Source organism: Sprattus sprattus (assembly GCF_963457725.1).
Source record: "Sprattus sprattus genome assembly, chromosome: 2".
Taxonomy (NCBI): Eukaryota; Metazoa; Chordata; class Actinopteri; order Clupeiformes; family Clupeidae; genus Sprattus; species Sprattus sprattus.
The window spans coordinates 27,181,932-27,203,840 of NC_137921.1; the positions used below are offsets into that span (position 1 = coordinate 27,181,932).

At 44.7% G+C, this 21,909-nt stretch overlaps 1 protein-coding gene across 6 annotated transcripts in view; it reads left to right on the top strand.

Moving 5' to 3' along the window:
• elavl4 (ELAV like neuron-specific RNA binding protein 4) overlaps nucleotides 1–21,909 on the top strand; it is a gene marked incomplete at both ends in the record, with an annotated part of 91,554 nt that overhangs the window by 8,906 nt on the left and 60,739 nt on the right. For 2 of the 6 annotated variants that reach the window (XM_080832226.1, XM_080832227.1), the window contains one exon: nucleotides 13,037–13,060. The exons of the other annotated variants lie outside the window; for them this stretch is intronic. In XM_080832226.1, the coding sequence (XP_080688352.1) occupies nucleotides 13,037–13,060 (24 nt within the window). Of the gene's footprint in view, nucleotides 1–13,036; nucleotides 13,061–21,909 lie in introns of those variants that run through there. 6 annotated transcript variants of the gene reach the window in all.

Sequence of the window (21,909 nt, forward strand, 5' to 3'; positions counted from 1 at the left end):
AGAGGCTCCAATATTGGTTGCAGCCCTGAGGAGGAGAGGAGAGGCAGCATCCTCACTAGTTTTCTGGTGCATAAATAATGCATGCAATCTAAAAGGGAGCATTAAGGTTTTAAATGGTCTAGCATGACGCCTGCCGCAGATGTCAATAGCCAGCCTCTGAAATGACGCAGTTTTAGAAAGAGCAGAAAATGTTTGTATGGTATTTAAACCTTACCCTCTCTCTCTCTCTCTCTTTCTCTCTCTGTCTCTCTCTCTCTCTCTCTCTCTCTCTCTCTCTCTCTCTCTCTCTGTGACTCTCTTGTTCCCTCTTACACTCTGATTACTAACCTTGCTGTCAGGGCTTTGGCGGGTAAATAAGAGCGAGACAGAGGCGTTGCATGCAAGGGAATGACTTTACTTTCACCGGAACATGGAACCTGGAGAGCCAAGGTGATAAGGGATGCTCACACAACGAGATGGGAGGAGAGAGAGAGAGAGATGGAGAGAGAGAAAGAGATTGCATGCTCATAGATTACCCCCGAGACTTTTAGGACAACCGCACAAATAACATCCGGTAGAATTTAAAGATAACAGATTAGGTGACCACTGGCAAGGAGATGGCTTTTTCTCCCCCTTTTCCTTGTTTTGCTGCATCGTCAATTCATTCTTTACAGCAGGTCATCTTTTTCCACGACATATAATCTCCTGTGCCATTACTACAAGTAACTCATTAGACAAAAAAAGGAGAAAAATGCATGAAAAAGAAATCCAGAAGTAGTGAAACAGCGAGGTGGACCTATCATCAATGTGGTCCTGTAATACATGTGGGCTAGTATGTAGGCCTTATCGTCTGTGTGGTCCTGTAGTACATATGGGCCAGTATGTAGGCCTTATCATCTGTGTGGTCCTGTTTTACATGGGCGCCAGTATGTAGTGAAACAGAGAGGGTCCTTATCGTCTGTGTGATCCTGTAGTACATGGGCGCCAGTATGTAGGCCTTATCGTCTGTGTGGTCCTGTTTTACATGGGCGCCAGTATGTAGTGAAACAGAGAGGGTCCTTATTGTCTGTGTGGTCCTGTACTACATGTGGGCCAGTGCGTAGAGCAGTGGCAGTATGAAGCTTGTGGCTTAAAGCCTGGTGCATATGGGCCACAGCGGTCAGCTTCATTGTGAGAAGGAGGGATCTGGCTGCGTTCAAACAGAGCGCAGGGACCCCACTACCCCCCCCCCCCCCCCCCCCCCCCCACACACACACACACACACACACACACACACACCCGACACACAGCACCGCATATCTCTAACGCCCCCCCGCAGTGCCCAACACACAAGCGCACACACACACACTCACAAACATACACACACACACACACACACACACACACAAAAATGGTTGCGCCCACACACACTCTAACCACACACACACCCATACATACACACACACACACTCAAAGACTCACAAAGACTCAAAAGCCAAGAGATGGCAGTGATGGTGGTGCTGATGACAGGAAAACAAATTGCTTGCGTGCATTTTTTTGTCCTCGTATCCCATACATCAGACGAGCGCACCACTGCGCCCCAAATGGACCATAATCAGACACTCCTACTGTGTCTGCATCCTAATGCCAGAATACATGCAAAAGCAAAAGTCCCTTGCTTTCATCTTTCTAACTACAAAAAGGATGGAAGTGCTGTTATTGTATGTTTGGGGAGAACACGCATAGTAAGGAATCCACATCATCGCATTCATCTGTTTTTAATTAAAGCCTGAAATTATACTATATATTATACGATAATTATCAAATAAACCACAAAAAAATCATAAGAGAGTTAAAACATACAGTCAATGAGTAACCACAGATGAACAAAAGTATGTCTCGGCTGTGTCAACTCCTAGATTGTTTTATTTGAGCCTTGTAGAACCTGATAATGTAATAATTTCCCGATAATGTAATAACTCACGATAATGTAATACAAATTCCTTCATAAGTCCCTAAAACATGTTATAAAACCTGATAATGTAATAATACCCCGATAATGTAATAAAGTGCATTTCCCAATAATTTTGCAAAACCTGATAATGTAATAATTACCTATTGTAATAACTTTGGTTGGTGCTGTAGCAACAGGTCTCCAGTTTCAGAGGTCCAAACAGTGAAGCTGTCCAGAGACCTGCTGCTTCACTATTAGCAGATACAGTATGTATTTTATATGATTGCGAATGCACAATTTTTACAATGGTGAAAGGGATATTCAGTGGTAATCAACTAATAGAGAAAAAATAAGAACATTTTGGTATGTTGTAGACCGGCAGCTAATGGGCACATAGAACATTGAGTTTCTAAGTCCTCATTGATCATCAATAGCTGACATTTCGCTATTTGATTTATATAAAATTCTCTTTTGATTTTGTGTGGCAATGTCCCTTAAAAATTACACTGTACCAGGCCAATCAAATCGTCTTTTGTCATTCGTCAGTCGGTCGGATTGGTTGTAGCGCCATTCCTATTGCGTGGCATTGCGTGCAGAGGCAACTTAACAGACAACCGTTAATCTCGCCCACACTGAAAATCGTGTTGTGCCAGACCCTTGTACAGCTTCTTGCTGTACAGGTTTGGCTTGCGAGGCAAAATGTATTTTGATACAAAATACAAAATACCCCTCAAATAAATGTATCAAAATAAAATACAAAATACTGTTGCCAGAAAATGTAACAAAATACAATACATGTATTTTGTATTTTTAAAATACAGGAAATACTTTTTCTGAATTTTCAGTTTTCTCACAATTTGGTATAGCAGAACATTCAGGTTTGGGCTATTCAGTGGCGTAACGTAGTTACCACAGGCCCAGGTCCAGGCTATTATGACGGGCCCTTGTCAGTGGTGTAATATATATTTTTGCAGGCAGCAGCTGTGTGACTTTCATGTTTTCACAAAACAGGGCTCTCATTGCAATCTCTATGGCTTCCAGGAGGGCTATCCCCACCGTGCTTTCGTAATACGTAATTGCGTATAAGGACATCATACGGCTTTGATCAAGTCACACTGTGTCAAGATGGCAAACGTTCAGTGCAACAACTCGATTCGCTCTTTGAAAGAACCTCCTTTAAGTCGGTGTACTAATGAAGATAAATTGACAAGGACCAAGACAGCTTTCTAAGATTTCGACCACAGCCCTATTTTGTGAAAAAAAAAATGGATTTAACATGAGTGTCAATGAGAGAGATCTGGGATGATTTCCTTTTCGCCCCAAAAAGGGGCGGGCCATAAGAAGCACCACTTTTGGCAAATTGACTGATGCCTGATTCAACAATGACTTTCAGAGGCAGATCAGATGGTCTAGTGGTAGAATCCGACAGAAAAAAAATCTCCGTCTGCCTAAACACTGGAGAAAGTAATTTGAGTATTTTAAATACAAAATTACTCTACTCTGAAGAATTTTGTTTCAAAATTACATTTGATTTTTTTATCGGCCCTATCAAATACAAATTACAAAATACTCAAAAGCAAATTAACTAATATTTAAAATACAAGTAATTGAAATACTGCCCATCTCTGTATACCATTGGGATCAAAATATGAGCAAAACAATAGTGGTGGTTGTCTACACAGCATCACTACTTGGTCTGAATAACTGGTGTCCCAACATTTCAGCACTGACCAAAGTTTTTACAATATCAGGAATTTATTACATTATCAGGTTCTGCAAAATTGAGGCTAACCTGATAATGTAATAACTTCCAATTAATGTAACATTTTATTACATTATTGGTATGGCGATTGTTACATTATTGGGAAATGCACTTTATTACATTATTGGGATATTATTACATTATCAGGTTTTATTACATCTTTTAGGGACTTATGAGGGATTTTTTATTACATTATCAGGGTTATTACGTTATCAGGAAATTATTACATTATCAGGTTCTTCAAGCCTCCTAGCATGGCGCAAGTCCCAACTCAAACTAATGCTCTATCCTGAAGACAGCATGAAGAATTCATGTGTTGCTGAAGTGTTTCTCCGAGGTGCTGACAAGAGCCGGGGTTGAAGCGCCCGTGATTCATGTCTTCTGACACACAGAGTGACTGTGTGTTGAGAGGAGGAAACTTTGCTTTTTATTCTCAAAGAGCTCCATAAGGATTTGGCAGCTGCTTGTCTGGTCAAACTAATGTAAGAGCTTGGAACGAAACAGAAGCACTAGACTTAAGCAAAGCAAAACTGAGCATGATGGCTTAATGCATCTGTCAGCAGAACTCTACTATATTTCAAATGGATATAGACAATAACTCCCAGTTGCTTTCAAGCAGTGAACGATAACCAATAGCTCAATTTCAGTTATATTAATTTGACAGTTTCGGAAAGAAAAAAACATGAGTATAAAGCTGAAGTGATCAAGACAACACAAGCTGCTACACTGTACCAGACTCTAGGAACATTATGAAACCATTACGTGTGGGCTTACTCACTCTCTTCCACTCTGTTTGTTTGTTTGCCATGTTGCTCGGTTGTTTGTTTATTTGCCATATTGCATTTTATTACCATTTCCCTTCTACAAGGCAGCCTGCGCCGTGTGCTGTGTTGTGCTGTGCTGTGGTGTGGTGTGGTGTGGCGTGGTGTGGTGTGGTGTGGTGTGCTGTGCTTCGCTGTGGTTTGGTGTGGTGTGGTGGGCTGTGCTGTGCTGTGCTGTGCTGTGCTGTGCTGTGCTGTGCTGTGCTGTGCTGTGCTGTGCTGTGTCGATGTGAAATGAGTCTCTGTGTCTCTGACTCTAGGCCCGATAAGTTGGCCAGGCAAGCAGGTGCCAGATCCGGTTAGCGCCCGTCAGTAGCGATGTGAGAGTAGCAGAGGCACAGAGGTGAGAAGGGGGGGGGGGGGGGGGGGGGACCGGGGCTTCTTGAAGGAGAGCAAGGCTGTACGTGGGTTGTGTGGGACTGGGGAATGGGGTGTGTTTGGAGGGTCAGAAGCTAGTCAGCCTCAATGAGCCATTTAAGCCTATACACATTTATATGACATTCACTCTCTGAGCAGATGTCTTCATTCAAAGTGACTAACAGCACAGGTGAGGAAACCTATTCAGCTATGATTAGTATGTGTATTCTCTGCAAATCTAACCCATGACTTAAGTCTTTTTAGCACCTTGCTCTTGCAGTGAAACAACAGAGACTCTGTGTATGACCCTCACGTCATCAACACTGTCCATCAGCAATACTGCTGCTCTCTTGGAAGCCAGCCTTCAAACTGTTCATGGTGTTAAATTGACTCATTTAGCTTATTCTGCCTTTAAACTGTTACTCTCATTTATCGCTCAGAGTTTAAGTAAAACCCCCTACTTATTAATTTAGCTTCTAGGACTTGCCTGTATGCTAAAAGCCATTCACCGTGGGGAATTACTCTGAGTATGTTATCACTGTGCGCTTGAGTAACATTTACCAGGCAAAGCTCCAGCGAGGTCTGAACAAGGGAGACTTAAAACGAAAGTCAGTAATGAGCAAAACTTCCTTAACACGTTGGGAGCGACACCCTGCCTCGGATCCGCACGTCTCCTTCTTTAAATAAACCTGTGATTATGCGGAGCGAAAATTACGACTTGCACGGAGTTGCTTCATACCACTGTAAGATTTCACCGCCTCTGTGGTTTCCATCAATTATCGCCATGCCAGCTACATGTTTCAACATGACCCGAGAAAGGGGCACGGAGAGGAAACCAAGTCCAACTACATGTCTAATTTGGTTTATAAATGTACAGACACCTACAAGGAATTGTAAAAAAAAAAAAAAAAAAAAAAAAGGAGGACCTGTATTTTGTGTTATTGTTTTGTTTGTATTTGGTTTAGATCTGTTGTTTTGTGTGTCTGAGTGTGTGTGTGTGAGGTGTAATTACGTATTTGGGAGGCGTGCGTGCTAGCAAGGAGGCTAAAACTCATGGATACTACTGCCTGTTGCAGCTAATAATGCTAGGTAAAAAATATTTGCAATATTATCTGAACTATACAATCAGGATGTTGAAATAAACCAAAAACACTTACATTTTAGCTAATTTTCCAACACCACTGGCAGAAAGCTGACTTACTAATATCATGGGTAACAAACTGCGTCAACAATTAAAGGAAAAAAAATAAATTGGTCACTTTTAAGTGTCCTCTGGAAACCTCATTTAGTGTAATTGCAGTGTGTGTGTTGTGTTGTCTGAATTGCAGGACACTTCTGTAATTTGTTGTGTTGTCTGAATTTAGCAGTGCATTTTCAAATGCTGCGCATGCGTTGACAAATAAATCAAATGATTTCCTAATTTATTTTGGCTATTTATATGTGTGTTGTGCATAGAGCTCTTATAATGGGTGCTAGCATCTGTCGCTAACATGTCTCTTAAGGTGAGGGAGAGCGTGTTAAACTCACTGCATAGCCCTGTACTAAATGGCGACCGCTATACGGCTAAAACAAAGCGCCTGCTAAATGGGCGTGCTGCTGGCTGCCGGGTGGGGCCTGCATGTCCAGGGGCAGGTTGGGGCACGCTGAGTTCAGAGCAATTAGCTGAATAATTGCCTGAGAACGAGTGGGCTTTCAATGGAGCAGCCCGGCTGCTGAAACCAGAGCTGGGCTGGTTGCTGCTGCTGCTGGTGGCGGTGGGCTTTAAATGGTGCTTAGTGCACGACTCGATCAAAGCACAGACGTTTGAGGAAACAAAGAGTGCTTGTGTGTGTGAGTGTAAGTGTGTGTTAGAGAGAAAAAAGGAGAAAGACAAAGAGAGAGAGAGAGTGAGTGAAAGAGAGCGAGAGAGAGAGAGAGAGAGAGAAACGGACAGGTTTTGTCTACATTGGAGTGGTGTGTGTAAGTGCGTGTGAGTGTGTGTGTGTCTACATAGGTGTTACGAAGACAGACAATAAAAGTACATTCCTCCTGTGTACATGGCTACACTGTGTGTGTGTGTGTGTGTGTGTGTGTGTACATGGCTACAATGCACACAGAGGCATGAATGAATGTAATTTTTATAATCTTAATTATTAAAAAGAAAAAACGTGATGGTGATATTTAAAAATTACAGGGGGGCACAGTAGCCCCGACCACATTCGGGCTTGACGTCCATGGAGGACACGGGTTCGATTCCAGCCCGATGTCATTTCTACAGTCCACTACCCACTTCTTCGCCCTCTCATTTCCTGTCCCACTCTTCACTTACCTATCAATTAAAGGCATAAAAAAAGCCAAAAACAAATCTTTAAAAAAAAAAAAAATTACAAAGTGACATGTTTCATTATTTTATTGAACTATACTACAATAAAAGGTCAGCAGAAGTAAAAAAAAAAAAAAAAAAAAAAAAAAAAGGCTGATAAGGCAGCGAAATTAAATAGAGTTAACAGGCCTGGCTCATTCAATTTCCTTGTTTTATGTCAACGTACACATTAGAATATTTAAACGTCCCCATTCTTCCAATATTTACCACCCTATTAAAAAGGCAGGCTAATTTCCCTGGGGCCTCAGTACCCTGAAGAATGAGCAGATCTGTTTGAGGAAATATAAAAATAAATATATATAAGGGTCTCCGTTTTCTCAGTCTTGCTTGTCAAGATTAATTTATTCCGAGTTGCTTACCAATAGTATTGCATTTGATCTTTCGTGAAAGCCTTAGTTATAATTCAATACATGCTGCTCCTTCTGCCGACAGCATGACACATACAGTATGGCACCCTGTTCAAATACCAAACCCTGAGGCTCCATGGCATGATCTGTGGGATGTATTCCTCCACACTTGGACACACACACACACACTCTCTCTCTTTCTCTCTCTCTCTCTCTCTCTCTCTCTCTCTCTCTCTCTCTCTCTCTCTGTGTGTGCACCATTCGTTCGGTTCTGTTGTCAGTGTCGCCAGAAGCCCCAGGACCCCAAGCCTTACTCTCTGCTTCTCGACAGGGTGCAGCGGAAACCTCCCAGCACTCCTAAGCACTCAGGCCCTCTCCTCCATCTGCCTTCAGGCCAGCACCCAGCACCCACACAGACAATCAGCCTCACAGAGGCAGCGGCCTCAGTGAATCATACCTATCTGTTTGGGTATTCTTTCACTCACATCCATCAGCAGTCATACAATAGTTTATGGATGACAGGGTAAGAGAGATTCTCAACAGGTTTTCTTTAAGATAAATTCACATCTCACATACACAGAGAGAGATAGAGAGAGAGAGAGAGAGAAAGAGAGAGAGAGAGAGAGAGAGAGAGAGAGAGAGAGAGAGAGAGAGAGAGAGAGAGAGAGAGAGAGAGAGAGAGTCCACCTCAGGATTTAAGGAGCATCAAAATAATTACAATATTATGTAACATGTCAGGCACTGTGAAGTAAAAGTGAATACAATTAAATTCTATTTATATAGGCCAAAACAATAAAATTGTCTCAAGGCGCTTCACAGAGTCCATGAGGAGCAAGCACAAAAGTGACAGGGGCAAGGAAACGCTCCATGTTGATAGGAAGAAACCTTGAGGAGAACCTTGGCTCATAATGCATATCTACCTGCACTCTTCTGCCAGAAAAACCCCATCATAATGAATTATATTAGGCAACAAATCCTACAGTCCCTGATTGTGTTCAGTAAATCACTGTGTTCACTGTGTAAAGGGCCACTGTACCATCAAAGAACAAAATGTCTGGCACACAACAGATATTTCCCCATGCCATACCTCCAGGTGACTGTAATGAAGTTCGGCAAAACAATTTGAAATCATGACATGTAGCAGTGTTATGTTAACATAGCAGTCGGGTACACTGTCTGACATCGGGCTGAAAAGCTGAGGGGTTGCAAAGGTCTGTGTTGATGCTGAAAGACTATTTCTAAATTTACATTAGTCTGTCTGAATAATGAGACACATAAAACATGACTATAGGGGAGGCCGTCTCCTTATGATAATACATTCGAAAGATAGAAACGTATTATTCATCCATGAAGTTTTCCGTGTTGTTTCTATCCTTCCCAGACGCTTGGGCCATACAGTTCGGAACAATCGTGCATTCTTAGTTTTTCAATTAGTCGGCATCCTGGCAAGTCTCTGTCGATCTGATGCGAGAGCAAACAAAGCCCAACTGGAGCAGGAGCGAGCGTGGCAGCTGTATTTAAATGGGTATGAAGGTGTGGAGGGCTGAAGCGATGCAGCTGCCTCTGAATCATTCATGGGGAGGGCTGTGAGGAGGCAGGCGCTGCTCTGCTCGTGAGGGTGAGGGCACGGGGTTCGAAGGTGAGGGAGGGAGCACGGCGAGATGCGCGGCTCTCCTTAATAGTTAATTCTGTTTGCCGCCGCAGTTACAGTGGGGTGGTGGTGGTGGGGTGGTGGTGGCGGGGTGGTGGTGGCGGGGTGGTGAGAAATGAATAGAAAGTAGAAGGAAATCGCTAATCCTACTACCTCAACACTGCCCCCCCCCCACCCCACCCCACCCCAACCCAAAAAAATTCCACATCTATTTCCATTCTCATGAATTACTATCCAAGAAATGAGATGGTACCAGACTCAGGACCAGATCAGCATGGGTCTGGCGTGGATTTGTCTAATGGGAGACAGGTGTGAGCCGGAGCTGCGACGGGTCCTCACCAGTGCGGGCTGCGTTGCGGGCTGCTTTGCGGGCTGCGTTGAGGGCAAATTTGTGTCCTCGGTCATTAATAGCCTACTCAGGGCCCGAGGAGCGGTGCGAATGTTTGGGCTCATTATGGCGTGGGTTAACAGCACTCCGGAGCGGAGAAGGCTGTGGAGAGTCGCATGATACTCCCCCATCAGAGCTTGTTAGACGGGCCGATTGCTGAACTCACACTGGGGTTAATGGACTAACTCGAGTTCATTTGCACTAGGGATGAGTGGCTGCCTCCACTCCGCCACGTCCTGCATTGGAATGAGAAGGAACACAAGGATATTTTCTGTCACTCTCGTGAACACACACTGTGCTGCTCGGTGACAGGACGTTTCATAAGATTGCGTGTCTGAGAGTATGTGTTTACTGCAATTTAAAGTACCCATGCAGACTAGAAAGGGCTGTTGAAAGCCTGGGAGAGCTTTGAGAATCAATGTATGTATTGCCATACAGTGGTGGAACATTTAAAGGATTGTGTCTGTATTTATTGCAATGTATGGAGGTAGAGAATAAAAAGGCCCGTTCTCGGCTTCGCCTGTAAGAGTAAGAACATGCGGGGCAGACTCACAAAGTGGGCGGATCGAACCAGTGCTTGAGTTTGCTGTTTTGTCCCTGGAGGAGTGAGGCCAGGCAAGATGAATCTGGTTCATATTTTATACCACTGAGGTCTCTCATGCCAAACTCTATTCCTGTCATGCAATCTCAGAGGGGCATTACAGGTCCCAGGTAAGAAGAAGAACAGGGCATACACTCTCAGAATGACACCCTGAATTAGTTTAATCAGCTCATCCTTATTCTCCTCTTTTAAGACTGTATATTTCAACATAGTCTTCGCAGCAGGAGTTTCATTATCACCCTAAAATACGTATGGCCCATGAGCAATATATATATATATGTGCGTGTGTTTTTCCAAATAAAGTTATTAAGATTAAAATTAGAATCATCAGTGGGCCAACAGCATCATGCACAGGCGAAGGTATCTGCCGGACTTTAATATTACAGGCAAATAAAACGCAATCCTGTCATTCTCACCTCATAACATCCTCTAGCGGCGTGTTCGCTGACGGTCACAGATGCGAAATGAATTTTGTCAGTGGTGGTAGCTCTGGGCATTCATGTTCATTATTGATGCCGGTTGCGTGCTGCTGTGAGGTAGCGCGAATGTGGTTAAAACGGAGGTAACTAGAAGACAGACAATGGAAGAAACACCACATATATTTAAATATAAATTGGGTTAAGGTTCCTCAGTAGCCTATGCATAGTTGCATAGAGGATACAACCACCCACAGAAGTTAAATACAAGTGGCTTGAGTATATATGTTCATGTATTAAATGTTTGATGAACCAGTCATGTAAATTTGCTAAACGGGAGATACATAACCACACGCGCGTCTCGCATTTCCCCACACTGCCTATAGCAGACGAATATGGAAAGACGGACCACGTGAACTCCTTCCAGTCCTTTCCTTCCAGCCCACACACTTTACCACAACGACTCCTAACGACCACCGGGTCAAATAAGTTCTGTCAGTCTGTTCCTCTGACAACAGCGTTGCCTCCTGAGAAGGCTGAACCCCCCCACCCCCCCAAAAAACCTGATGCCCACGGATTTATGTTCCGACTCCCTTGCCCTTCCCTTTACTCGCGCGCCACCCCTTCCCTGACTGAACGGAGCCAATGAGATTCTACACGCGAGTGACAGAGAGCTCAATAAATGGTGTGTAGAAAAAGGATGCTTGCACTAGCTTCCACGTTTCCGTGAAGGTCCATCTTTTTTGTTTTTTGTTGTTTTATTTTGGACTATCGTTGTGCTGTCATTAACCCGTCTGTAAAACGCAGCTCACACAATAGAAACTGTTACCGTGCATCCATTCATTTTCTAAAGCTCGCTTTATTTTAACCGATTGTCCTTGGAACCACGCGCAGTCCCTTTTACACACAACTCCTTCTATAGCACAGTGGGCTGCACGTTTTTCCCACTGTGATACGACGCAAGACTTTACACCGCGCACTTTGAGATACCTGAAACAAGAATGGTCATGGTGAGTATTTGACTGCTTATTAGAAATATCATTGTTGTCAGTTAGTCCCTATTTTAATAATCGATGTGATGGCAGGTGATTTCAGGCTACAGTTGGGATCACTTGTAAACTTTAGGGTTGTTATAACAAATTTATAAAATGTTAAATATTAGAACGCTGATTATTTTAAGCAGTTTAAATTTGTCCGGCATGATTGTGTGTGCTTCTGTACGCCTGTGAGCGCGGTTGTGGCGGTACAAGAGAGAAGGTGCAAAATTTCTGCGAATAACGGGAGACAGAGATTGAAGCGCGTGGCTATACAATTGAAAGTACGATTTGCCCGTGCCGTTTACCGAACTGACTTGACATTCGCGATGGTGTCATTTTTTCTATTTCGTTTATCCTATGATAGATATAGCAATATTTTGGCATATAGACATTTGATTTTAGAACACACATTTCGCATATTGTAATTTCTCGAAAACTGTGAAGTTGCACATGTAGCATTTATGTAACGGGTGAATATGCTTTGTAAATATTTGAATCCTTTTTGTCGACTACATAATCTGTAAGTATTCGTAGTGCGACACAGACATTTTTGGAATGGGCAAATATTGTAGTTAAATTTCACTAGTGTATGGCGTTTAACGTGTCTGCATTAATAGCTAATTTATACACATTGCTGCGCAGGCATCTTATTCCCATAGCGCCTGTGGGTGCAATCATTCATTGAGCCCAGTCAAGCAAAGATCTCAGCCCGCGATTGATTGCTCCTGCCGTTTTCCAAAAAAGGGCTTTTTCCTCCCGCTGCTCTCCCTCTCTTCCAAGCTCCTCTCCTCTGCTTGCAGTCTGCAAGAGCAAAGGTGTTAATTCTTTTCTCCCCTTCCAGATAATGGGGTGGGGTGGGGAGGAGAGATGGAGAGGAGGAGGAGAGGAGGGGGCTGCGAGAAGGGAGGGGTGGACGGACGTTTGCGGGAGCCAGTGAAAGTGCTGCAGCGCCCTTTCAGTACATGTTCGGAAGGAGGGGGCGTCTCTGACCTCACTGATGAGGAGGAGACTGACGGGGAGCCGGGCTGCGGAGAGGGAGAGAGAGAGGGAGGGAAAGCGAGAGAGAGAGAAAGAGAGAGAGGGAGGGAGGGAGAGAGAGAGAGAGGGAGAAAGAGGGAGAGACACGCTCATGCCGACGCCTGTGCATTCTCGCCCTGCCTCTCCTCAAGTAGGAATGCCTGCTCCCGCTAGCCACCTCACTCACGCCTGCTGACCAGCGCAGAGAAACAGAGAGGAGAGGAGAGGAGAGGAAAGAGAGAAAGAGAAATTAGCTCGGGAGGGGTGAGAGAGTGAGTGAGTGTGTGAGAGAGAGAGAGAGAGAGAGAGAGAGAGAGAGAGAGAGAGAGAGAGACAGAGAAACAACAACCACTGCCGGCACACAAATGGAGTGGAATGGGTTTAAAATGGTAAGGAGGCTGCTTGTCGTTGGCCCGGCATCTCTTCATCCATCCTTTCATCCATTCACCGGTTCATCTTTCCATCCATTGCTCCACGCGTGCATCCACCTGCTTAGCTCTTGCCTTGTGTGTAGTCTCTGTAGTCTCTGTAGCAGCGGTAACAGCGGTAACAGCTGCGCTGGTGTGGTGTGGAGTGGTGCGATGTGGCGTGGTGGTGGCGGCAGTAGCATTCTGGTCACACTGTCGGTGCATTTTCTCTGCCTCTCCGGCTCCTAATTCATACTAGACACGCTGCTCCACCAGTAAGGAGGCTGGGAAGGAGGAGGTGGTGGGCCGATGCCGCTGCTGGGGAGAGGAGAGGAGAGGAGAGGAGAAGAGAGGAGAGACATTGAGGATTGGGGCAGTGAGAAGATGGAATTTTAGGGGGGAAGGGCTCGAGCTCCTTGTCTTTTTATCACGGGAGTGGTGTGAGAGTGTGTGGGTGTGTGTGTGTGTGTGTGTGTGTGTGTGTGTGTGGAGAAACCTGACTACTTACCTTTCTCAGGCTGATGTCTAAGAGGAATTGCGGGGGCTTTGTATGTGCACAGCTTAGTGGTGTTTGAATGACCCCTTCCGAACTGCCCAGCCCGCCGTAGGTTTTGTAGTATTTTTGTGGGTTTGTGGTCAGGTATGTAAAGTACTTTTCAATCTTTCATCTGTTTGCTGTGGGCACATACAGCTGTCACACTCAGACATAGGCTAATATGTTGCATAATAATTGAAGGTTTATATGTTTTACGGAGAATGTGGTGGTGTTTCTGTGTGTATTTGTCTAATTGTTTTGGTACTTTTGCGTCTGTGTGTGTGGGGGGGGGGGGGGGGGGGGGGGGGGGGGGTGTAAGCATGCATCCATTTGTCTTTTTGTATTTCCGTCTTACCTAAGCATACTTGTTATACACCAGCTGTGCCTCCTCTGCCTGGGTAGAGCGAATCTGTGTGTGCAAGAATGTGTGTGTGTCTTTGTGTGTGTGTACATGTGTGTATGAGTGTGTGTATGCACTTGTACTAGATGAGTGTGTGCGTGCACATTGGTAAGCGTGTATGTGTGTACGCATGTGTGTACGCATGTGTGTACGCATGTGTGTGTGTGCTTGTGTGTGTGTGTGTGTGAGTTTGTGTGTGTGTGTGTGTGTGTGTTTGTGTGTCATCTGATGCTAGTCTTGTGTTTGTTGGTCCATTGTTGACTAAGGGCTGAGAGTCAGTGGCTCCCCGGCTGTCATGCAGCTGGTGGAAGCCAGTGCTGCCAGGGAGTGACTTTAAACTCGCTCAGCCGGAGAACAAGAGCCAAGTGACAATGCTGACACAACCAAAACACAACTACATTTATCAAATTCAGCACAGAGGGATGGAGAGAGAGAGAGAGAGGAGAGAGAGAGAGAGAGAGAGAGAGATGGGCAAGAATGGATGATCAACAACCCTGTCATTTAAATGTGTCACAGTAAATAGTGTTTTTTTTCCTGTTTTCTTTCTTTTTGATGGCGTTGCCGCTATTTTCTAACAGTGGTGTGCTCCATCAACAGGGAACGCATTTTCTGAGCTACACCGTGTGTCCTCATGCGTCAAAAGCTGAGCGGCGTCTTGCAAACAAAAGTTTGACTTTGTGTGTGTGGGCTCCCTATTCAATCAAAATGCTAATTGAAAAGAAAGCAATTCCCAACTACGGTCAGCACTCTCTCTCTTTCTTTCTCTCTCTCCCTCTCTCTCTCTTCCTCTCTCTCTCTCTCTCCATCTCTCTCTATCTTTCTCCTGGCTGTCTGCTGCAGTGAGACCAGTAACAGTGAGCTGAAGGGGGGGGGGGAGGGTTGAGTAGGAGATCAGTGTTTACGATGCAGAACAATAAGGCCTTCTCAGCAGCTACAGCACAGCAGCACCACTGCCCGACCGACAAACCACCCACCCTCCCACCCATCCGCCTGACTGCCTGTCTGTCACTCACACAAACAGAGTCACAAACACACACAAACACACACACACACACACTCATACACACACTCACACAGACACACACACACACAAAGTTCCATGCACACACACACACACACAGTCGACGAATACACACATACACATGCACACATGCACATACACACAACACACATAAACACACACACACACACACACACACAACACAAAAGCCTCTCACACAGACACAAATATGTACACATAGACATACTCACACATGAACACTCTGCCGAGTAGGGTATTGGGCAGCCAGGCTTTCACACAGGTTCGCACACATGCACACGCACTCCCACACACACACACACACACACGCACACACACATGCATTTAAGCTCAAGAGCTTTATCCTTTGTTGTCTGACTTCAAGGTTGCATATCAATGCTAACAGGGCCAAGGAAGAGGCACAGATGAATACTAAAGCAGATTTTTTTTGTATGCTGAGGGCAGGCAGCGGAGCGAGCAAGCAGGTGGACGGCCGAGGGGTGGGGGGGGGGTGATGGGGGGCGAGCGTGGTGTGGAAAGAGCCAAGGGTTGTGTGGGGGGGGGGGGGGGGGGGGGAGAGCGGGAGCTGCAGTACAGGTGTGGAAGGAGCTGAGGGGGGGGCTGAAAGAGGGGGGGGTTCTAAGAGTGGGGGAACAGGTAACCCAGTTAGCAGCTGTCATTTGGATGGAACCAGCCCTCATTTGTGCGGTTTGGCTTCAGCATCTGAGCAGCGTCGACCTCAGAACAAAGCCCAGGACACATGTCGTATCGAGGGGGGACTTCGCTGTTTTTGTTCTTGTGGGAGGACAGAGTGAAAGAGAGAAAGAGGGAGAGAGAGCTGATAGCTCATTTAAAAGCAGGAAAAGTGTGATGCTGCACGGGGCCTGCATAGGGAGAGGACCATTGCTCGGCAGCATGGACCTCTCCAGCACCTCCTGCAGTAGGGAGAGGACGTTTGCTTAGGAGCTTGGACCTCTCCAGCACCTCAGGCAGACATTCAGGTCAGCTGCCTCACTGTCCTCTCTGTGGCCAGACCGTCAGAGGAGGCTCACCCTTGTGAACCGCTCCAGACCAGCCCAAGTCACTGGCTTTGTGTGCAGGCCTGATCAAATATGGTTGAACTACTCTAAAATGGAGTATCGTTTAAATAGATGCGTTGCTGTTGCCGTTCTATTTCACCTGTGCCATTGCTGTTCTTTGAAGCTGTGTCTTGAACGGAATTCTTAATTTTCCATAAAGACGTAGTAACAGGATAATGACCAAACTGAAGAATACAATTCTGTCTATTCATGAGCTAGAATATTCAAATTATTAGATTGGGACTGCTCACTCATGAAGTACGTTGGTCATTTCATATATGACTCTGGGGCCGTATTCACAAAGCCTTTCATCTTACCACTAGGAGTGCTCCTAACTCGCGCTAAAACCTTTTACGTAGGAGTAATTTCTTAAAAGTGATTCACAACGGCTCTGAGACCTACTCATACTTAGGATAATACCAACTCCTAAGCTTAACACTCTAAGGTCCAAGGCCTTTTAGACTTTTCTAAGTTGACTGACATGCCTTGATGTTTTTGTACATTTTGCTTAACTAAAAACATTGATGCACAAATGGAATATATTATTCTATTCTAGAAGACCTCAGCAATAATATTAGAAAAGGGTTCAATGTTTCCGTGGTTGTTCTTTTTATGTCTCTAAGACGAAAACTCAAAAAAAAAAAAATCCCGGACGAGGGATATAGACCTTTTAGTGTTAAGATAAAAACTCTGTTGCTTTGGATGACGTCCATTCTCATGCACGAGTTTAGAAGCGGTGCGTACGGTGATTGGTTGCTGACAGGCGCTCTCATTCAAAACTCAGTCCTAACATCCCCCTAACGATCCCACTAAATCAACAGAAAATAAGAGAATAACCTAGGCTTCAAATGAAGTCATATTAAATAGTTATGGATAGGGCACTTAGCAGAATGGTGGTATGCGCTCCAGTCACAATGTAGGATGGAGATTGCGGAGTGGACTTTAAAAGAGCCGTCGCGGCTACAGGTATTGTGTCACCAAAATAGGCCTCATGCGTATACTTGCATGTTGTAGTTCAACTGTGCTCCCGGTTGTGGATTGAGGAAGGGTGTCAAAAGCCATGTCTTGCATGGATGGCCACTGTCACCCAACAAGTGGCATCCAGCAGGTACATGGTGCCGCTCAAAAACCTGGCGCAGACCGCTGTCCATTAAAATGCGCGAATCGTAGAGTAGATCCAGGCCACTTCGCAACAATATCTATGATTGTGAAATTTGGATCAAACACTATCTGTGTATTAATTGAATGTACCTTTTTGCGGATTACAAAGACGTCCTAATTATTTTAATGTGTGTTCCATCGATGGCACCCACGACACCGGGCATTCCTGCAATCGCCATGAAATTGACCTTGATCCTTTGAAGTAGGCGATTGTCCAAAGGGAACCGGATAAACTGTTGAACAATGTGTGGTCTACAGAGTGCGGTGATTGTTTGATGAATGAATCGGCTTACTGATGATTGCGATATTCTGTAGTCGTCTTCGTTGCAAAGTTGCATTTTCCCCGTAGCCAAAAATCTTAATGTTATCAAACATTTAACTTCCGGACTGATTGGGTTGTTTCGATTAGTTGGAGACGTGATTGCATCCCGCACTAATTCTAGTAAAATGTTGATTCCTTCACGGTTTAAGCGATATCTTCTCAACAATTCAGAGTCGTTCATTGTCTCCAATACGTTGCGTCTGGCTTCAGCCATTTTAAGACTTTTTGTGAATAGGTCTTAGTGACTTAGGAGTCCTCATGAGGAGTTTTAAGCTGTCCTAGACTTAGGTGCTACTTTTAGGGATAAAATATTTTGTGAATTGCTATTAGTAAAAAAAAATAGGAGTCCTACATTTAAGACTGACACGCCCATTATTTTTAGGAGTTTCTCCTAAATTCACCACTTATGAGCTACTTTTAGCCCTAAGATTCTTTGTGAATACGGCCCCTGAGCTACAGAAGCATGCAATTTGCTAGGTCTGCTAGCACTTGTACTACCCATGTAGTCTATTCAGTTGTATTTCTATTGACTTTGTCAATGTGATCGTTGGTGTGTGTGCCTGTGGTCACATCCACATACATACTGTAATTCACCCTCATGACCTTGATTAATACGTGTGTTTATTAATTACTTTTTTATGTCTTAATTTTCTCCCAGACTGGGACAGGTGCCCAGAGAGTTGTGAGATGAAAAGAGCAGATCCCAGTGAGTGTGTGAGTGTGTGTGTGTGTGTGTGTGTGTGTGTGTGTGTGTGTGTGTGTGTGTGTGTCCGTTTGTGTGTGTGTGCTGAGGCCTGTACTGTATGCAGCCAGGTGCATAGCTGACTTTCTCATTAAAGCTTCTCAGGGGTTGTCCTCGAGGCTCATATCCAGAATAGAACTTCCCCAGCCGCGTCGGTCATAATCTGGTTGTTTATGTCGTTTTGAGGGAAACGTGGTTTCAGGTTGTCAGATTAAGTCGAGGTTAGATTTACTCAAGTGTAGTGCAGGTTGTTGGTATTAAAAAAGTACTACATTTTAGCTGCATTATTAGAGTATGTTAGCTTATGTCATCTCTATGTGCAAATATTGGTGTGTGTGTAAGGCTGTGTGTGGGTTTAGAGGGCAGCTATGAGGAGACAGGTAAATACAATAAAGTCAGAGCAGACTAACAGCTTCAACCCTCCAGTTGAATGTTTCATTTGTTTTTCTTTAAAGAAAGCTAAACATACATGCTTATCAACAAAACGCTTACGTTAAAATGTTAATAGGCTTCCACTGTGACTTCTTCTCATTTATTAATGTTCATTTCCCTCCTTCTGTCAGCTGAGAGCGAGCGAGTAGTGTGTGTGTGTGTGTGTGTGAGTGTGTGTGCAAGCGAGTAGCTAAAGAGGCTCTGCTGCAAGGCTGGAAATTCAAAGTGCCAAAGACACACGATAGTCAGCTGGTGATTCTCAACATGCGTGCCACTTGTTCCAGAGAAGATGTTGCCTCTCTCTCTCTTCCTCTCTCTTGCACTCTCAGTGTTCGCTGTTGCTTTTTAAATATAAATATTTTATAAGAAAACATACCAGAAAGTAGTCGCAGGCCGTCAGAGCAGGAAGGCCGAGTGATACACCCCCCCCCCCCCCCCCCCCCAAAAAAAGAGACATTTGCTATTCTTCTCAGCTCCCCAAAAGATGTGATAAAAGGGAAGCCATCTTTGTGTTTACTTGTAGTAGTCACAAATATTTCATCCAGTCTCCCACCCCCTTCTGCCCTGTGCTTTGATATTCACACAGACGTTTCAGTTTGACTGGCAGCTTCTCCTGAGACTCTGCTTCTGATCTACATTTTGCATCCCAGGAATGCAGAGAGAGAGAGAGAGAGAGAGAGAGAGAGAGAACACAGAGCGAAGGGAAGGGAAGGAACAGCAGTGAGCCTCCTATCGCTGGCGCTGCACTAGTTTCGTCTCACCGCAACGGAAAGACAGAAAAAGAGGGAGGGGTGGGCGGAGAAAATCACCTGCCGCTGTGATGGTTTAGGACATTTCAAGGTCATCCGCTCAAACCAGGAGCTTTATTTTTGCACAACCTCTTTTCTAAGACATGAAAGATTCATGTGTCTGACGCGACGTGAATTATGCATAAAACATGCAACACTATGTGTGACTAAACGACGCTGCCGGTTGGGAGCTCTCAAAGGCATTATAGGGGAAAATTAAGTATGTTGCCATTTTTCCCCTTTTTCATGGCAAGGGGGATTGTCTGTCTCATTGCATCCCCAACAAATAAATGTGATCAGAAAGAGAGAGACAGAGAGAGAAACGGATAGAGGGGCATTCTCTCTCATCTGCTGCCTGAGAAAGATAAAGCAATGGGAGAGAGAGAGAAAAAGAGAGAGAGTCAAAGAAAGAAGGGAATCACTTCATCTGTAAATCACTTGAAGAAACACACACAAATACACACACACACACACACACACACACACACACACACACACACACACACACACACACACACAAAGTGGCGTCACACTACATATGATGTTCTGTTTTCTCTCTATATACCAACTCTCTGTATGATTACCAATGCTTTGGCAATGCAAAGTGATTTTCTGTTTTTGTTTTTCTCATTTGAATTTAACTGCAAAAGAAACAGCAGAGAGACAGAAAAAGAAAAATAGAGAGAGAGAGAAACAGATAAAGAGAGAGAGGAACAGATAGTGAGAGCCGATGATGAAAGAGAGCAGTGAAGAGCTCATGTCAGTGGTAGCTGTGCACTCAGACTATCAACGGCGCAGCCCTTGTGGGGTCGTGGGTCAGCTCAACGTAAGGGGAGGGGGGGGGGGGGGTCACTGGTGAGTCAGCGATGCCGCAGCAACTCACAAGCCGCCAGGGCAAAACACAGAGGCGTAACTACCCCTGCGCGGCGTAATGTGCATTGCTAGTGCAGTAATAACCCCCGTGCCCGTTTCACCCAGCCACACCAGATCCCTCTCTCTCTCTCTCTCTCTCTCTCTCTCTCTCTCTCCCTCTCTCTATCTATCTCTCTCTCTCTCTCTCTCAAGAAAGGCAGATATGCAGAGAGGTTCTCTATCTATCTCTCTCTCTCTCTCTCTCAAGAAAGGCAGATATGCAGAGAGGTTAATAATACGGACTGGTGCATACCTGCTTTTTATCTCATGGCGAAGCGAAGGGGGCGGAATGGAATTGAGGGGTGAAATTTGATCAAGACCAGACGCATCTGTCAAAGCGAGGCATCTGCTGAATTTGTCTGCAATTTCTCATCCCCCCCGCCCCCTCCTTTTTTGTTTCTTTTTCTTAACGGTAACACACTTTCAAGCATCTCAGAGATGCGACTCCTGTGCCATTATCTACTGTAAAACACACAGACAGGAACAGGAGAGGAGAGGAGAGGAGAAAGCTTGAAATGGCAAACTGAGAAGCCATATTCTAACCCAGAGGATGGGGCTGTATGCTGTCTCCCTAATGTACGTTTCAATCTGATTGAATATTGAGCTCTATTTCAGTTATTTTTTTATTCCAAGCGAATAACCCCACATTTTCTGACACATACTATATGAACATAGATTCTCCCCCCGTGGGCAATTTCAATTACATTGTACCCCAGCAGTAGAAGATTAATCTCCTACTTTGAATGCATGCCACATATTTCAGTTTAGTTGATATTCTGCCGGGGTACTAGCTCTTAGCAGTGGAGCCACATTAGTCCGTTTTTTATATTTATTTTTCCTTCTTTTGTCTTTTTCGGCTGCAGCTGAGCCTTAATTCAAAACCTGACCCACAGAGGCATTGCACTGGCCATTTAAGAATATGCTATTTGCAAAGTCTCCATCATTTGAGGAAGGGTCATGACAGCCCTTTTCATCAGGCTTAATGTGACTGAACATGATACACCACGTCACTCACCCAGGGCCCAGCAGATCATGGCTGTTACCAAAGGATCAAACCCTAATACAAACTGGCATTTTAGAAGCTCTGCTGTTTGGCAAAGGGGCACTGAATCCGACTGCAGTCAATGAGACTAAGACACTACAACCATAACATGCGATTTATTCTGAGTTTATTTGACAGATATAATCTTATTAAAGCCCAGTAGCTGTGCTGCTGTCGTACACACAAGCCCTAATGAATTGAGCCTGGCGTATTGTCACCTGCCTTCTCCTGTTCCCCATGCAGAGATTGATGCTTTTTATAAAGTGCACGCTCGCTATGGTTATTTGGTCTCACATCAATTATCTTATCGTTTACTCGCTTAAAGACGGCGAGGGAGGCCTGCTCTCTTGTCTCCCAGCTGCTTGGCTATGCAGGCACGCGTCCAGATTTTAATCAATAT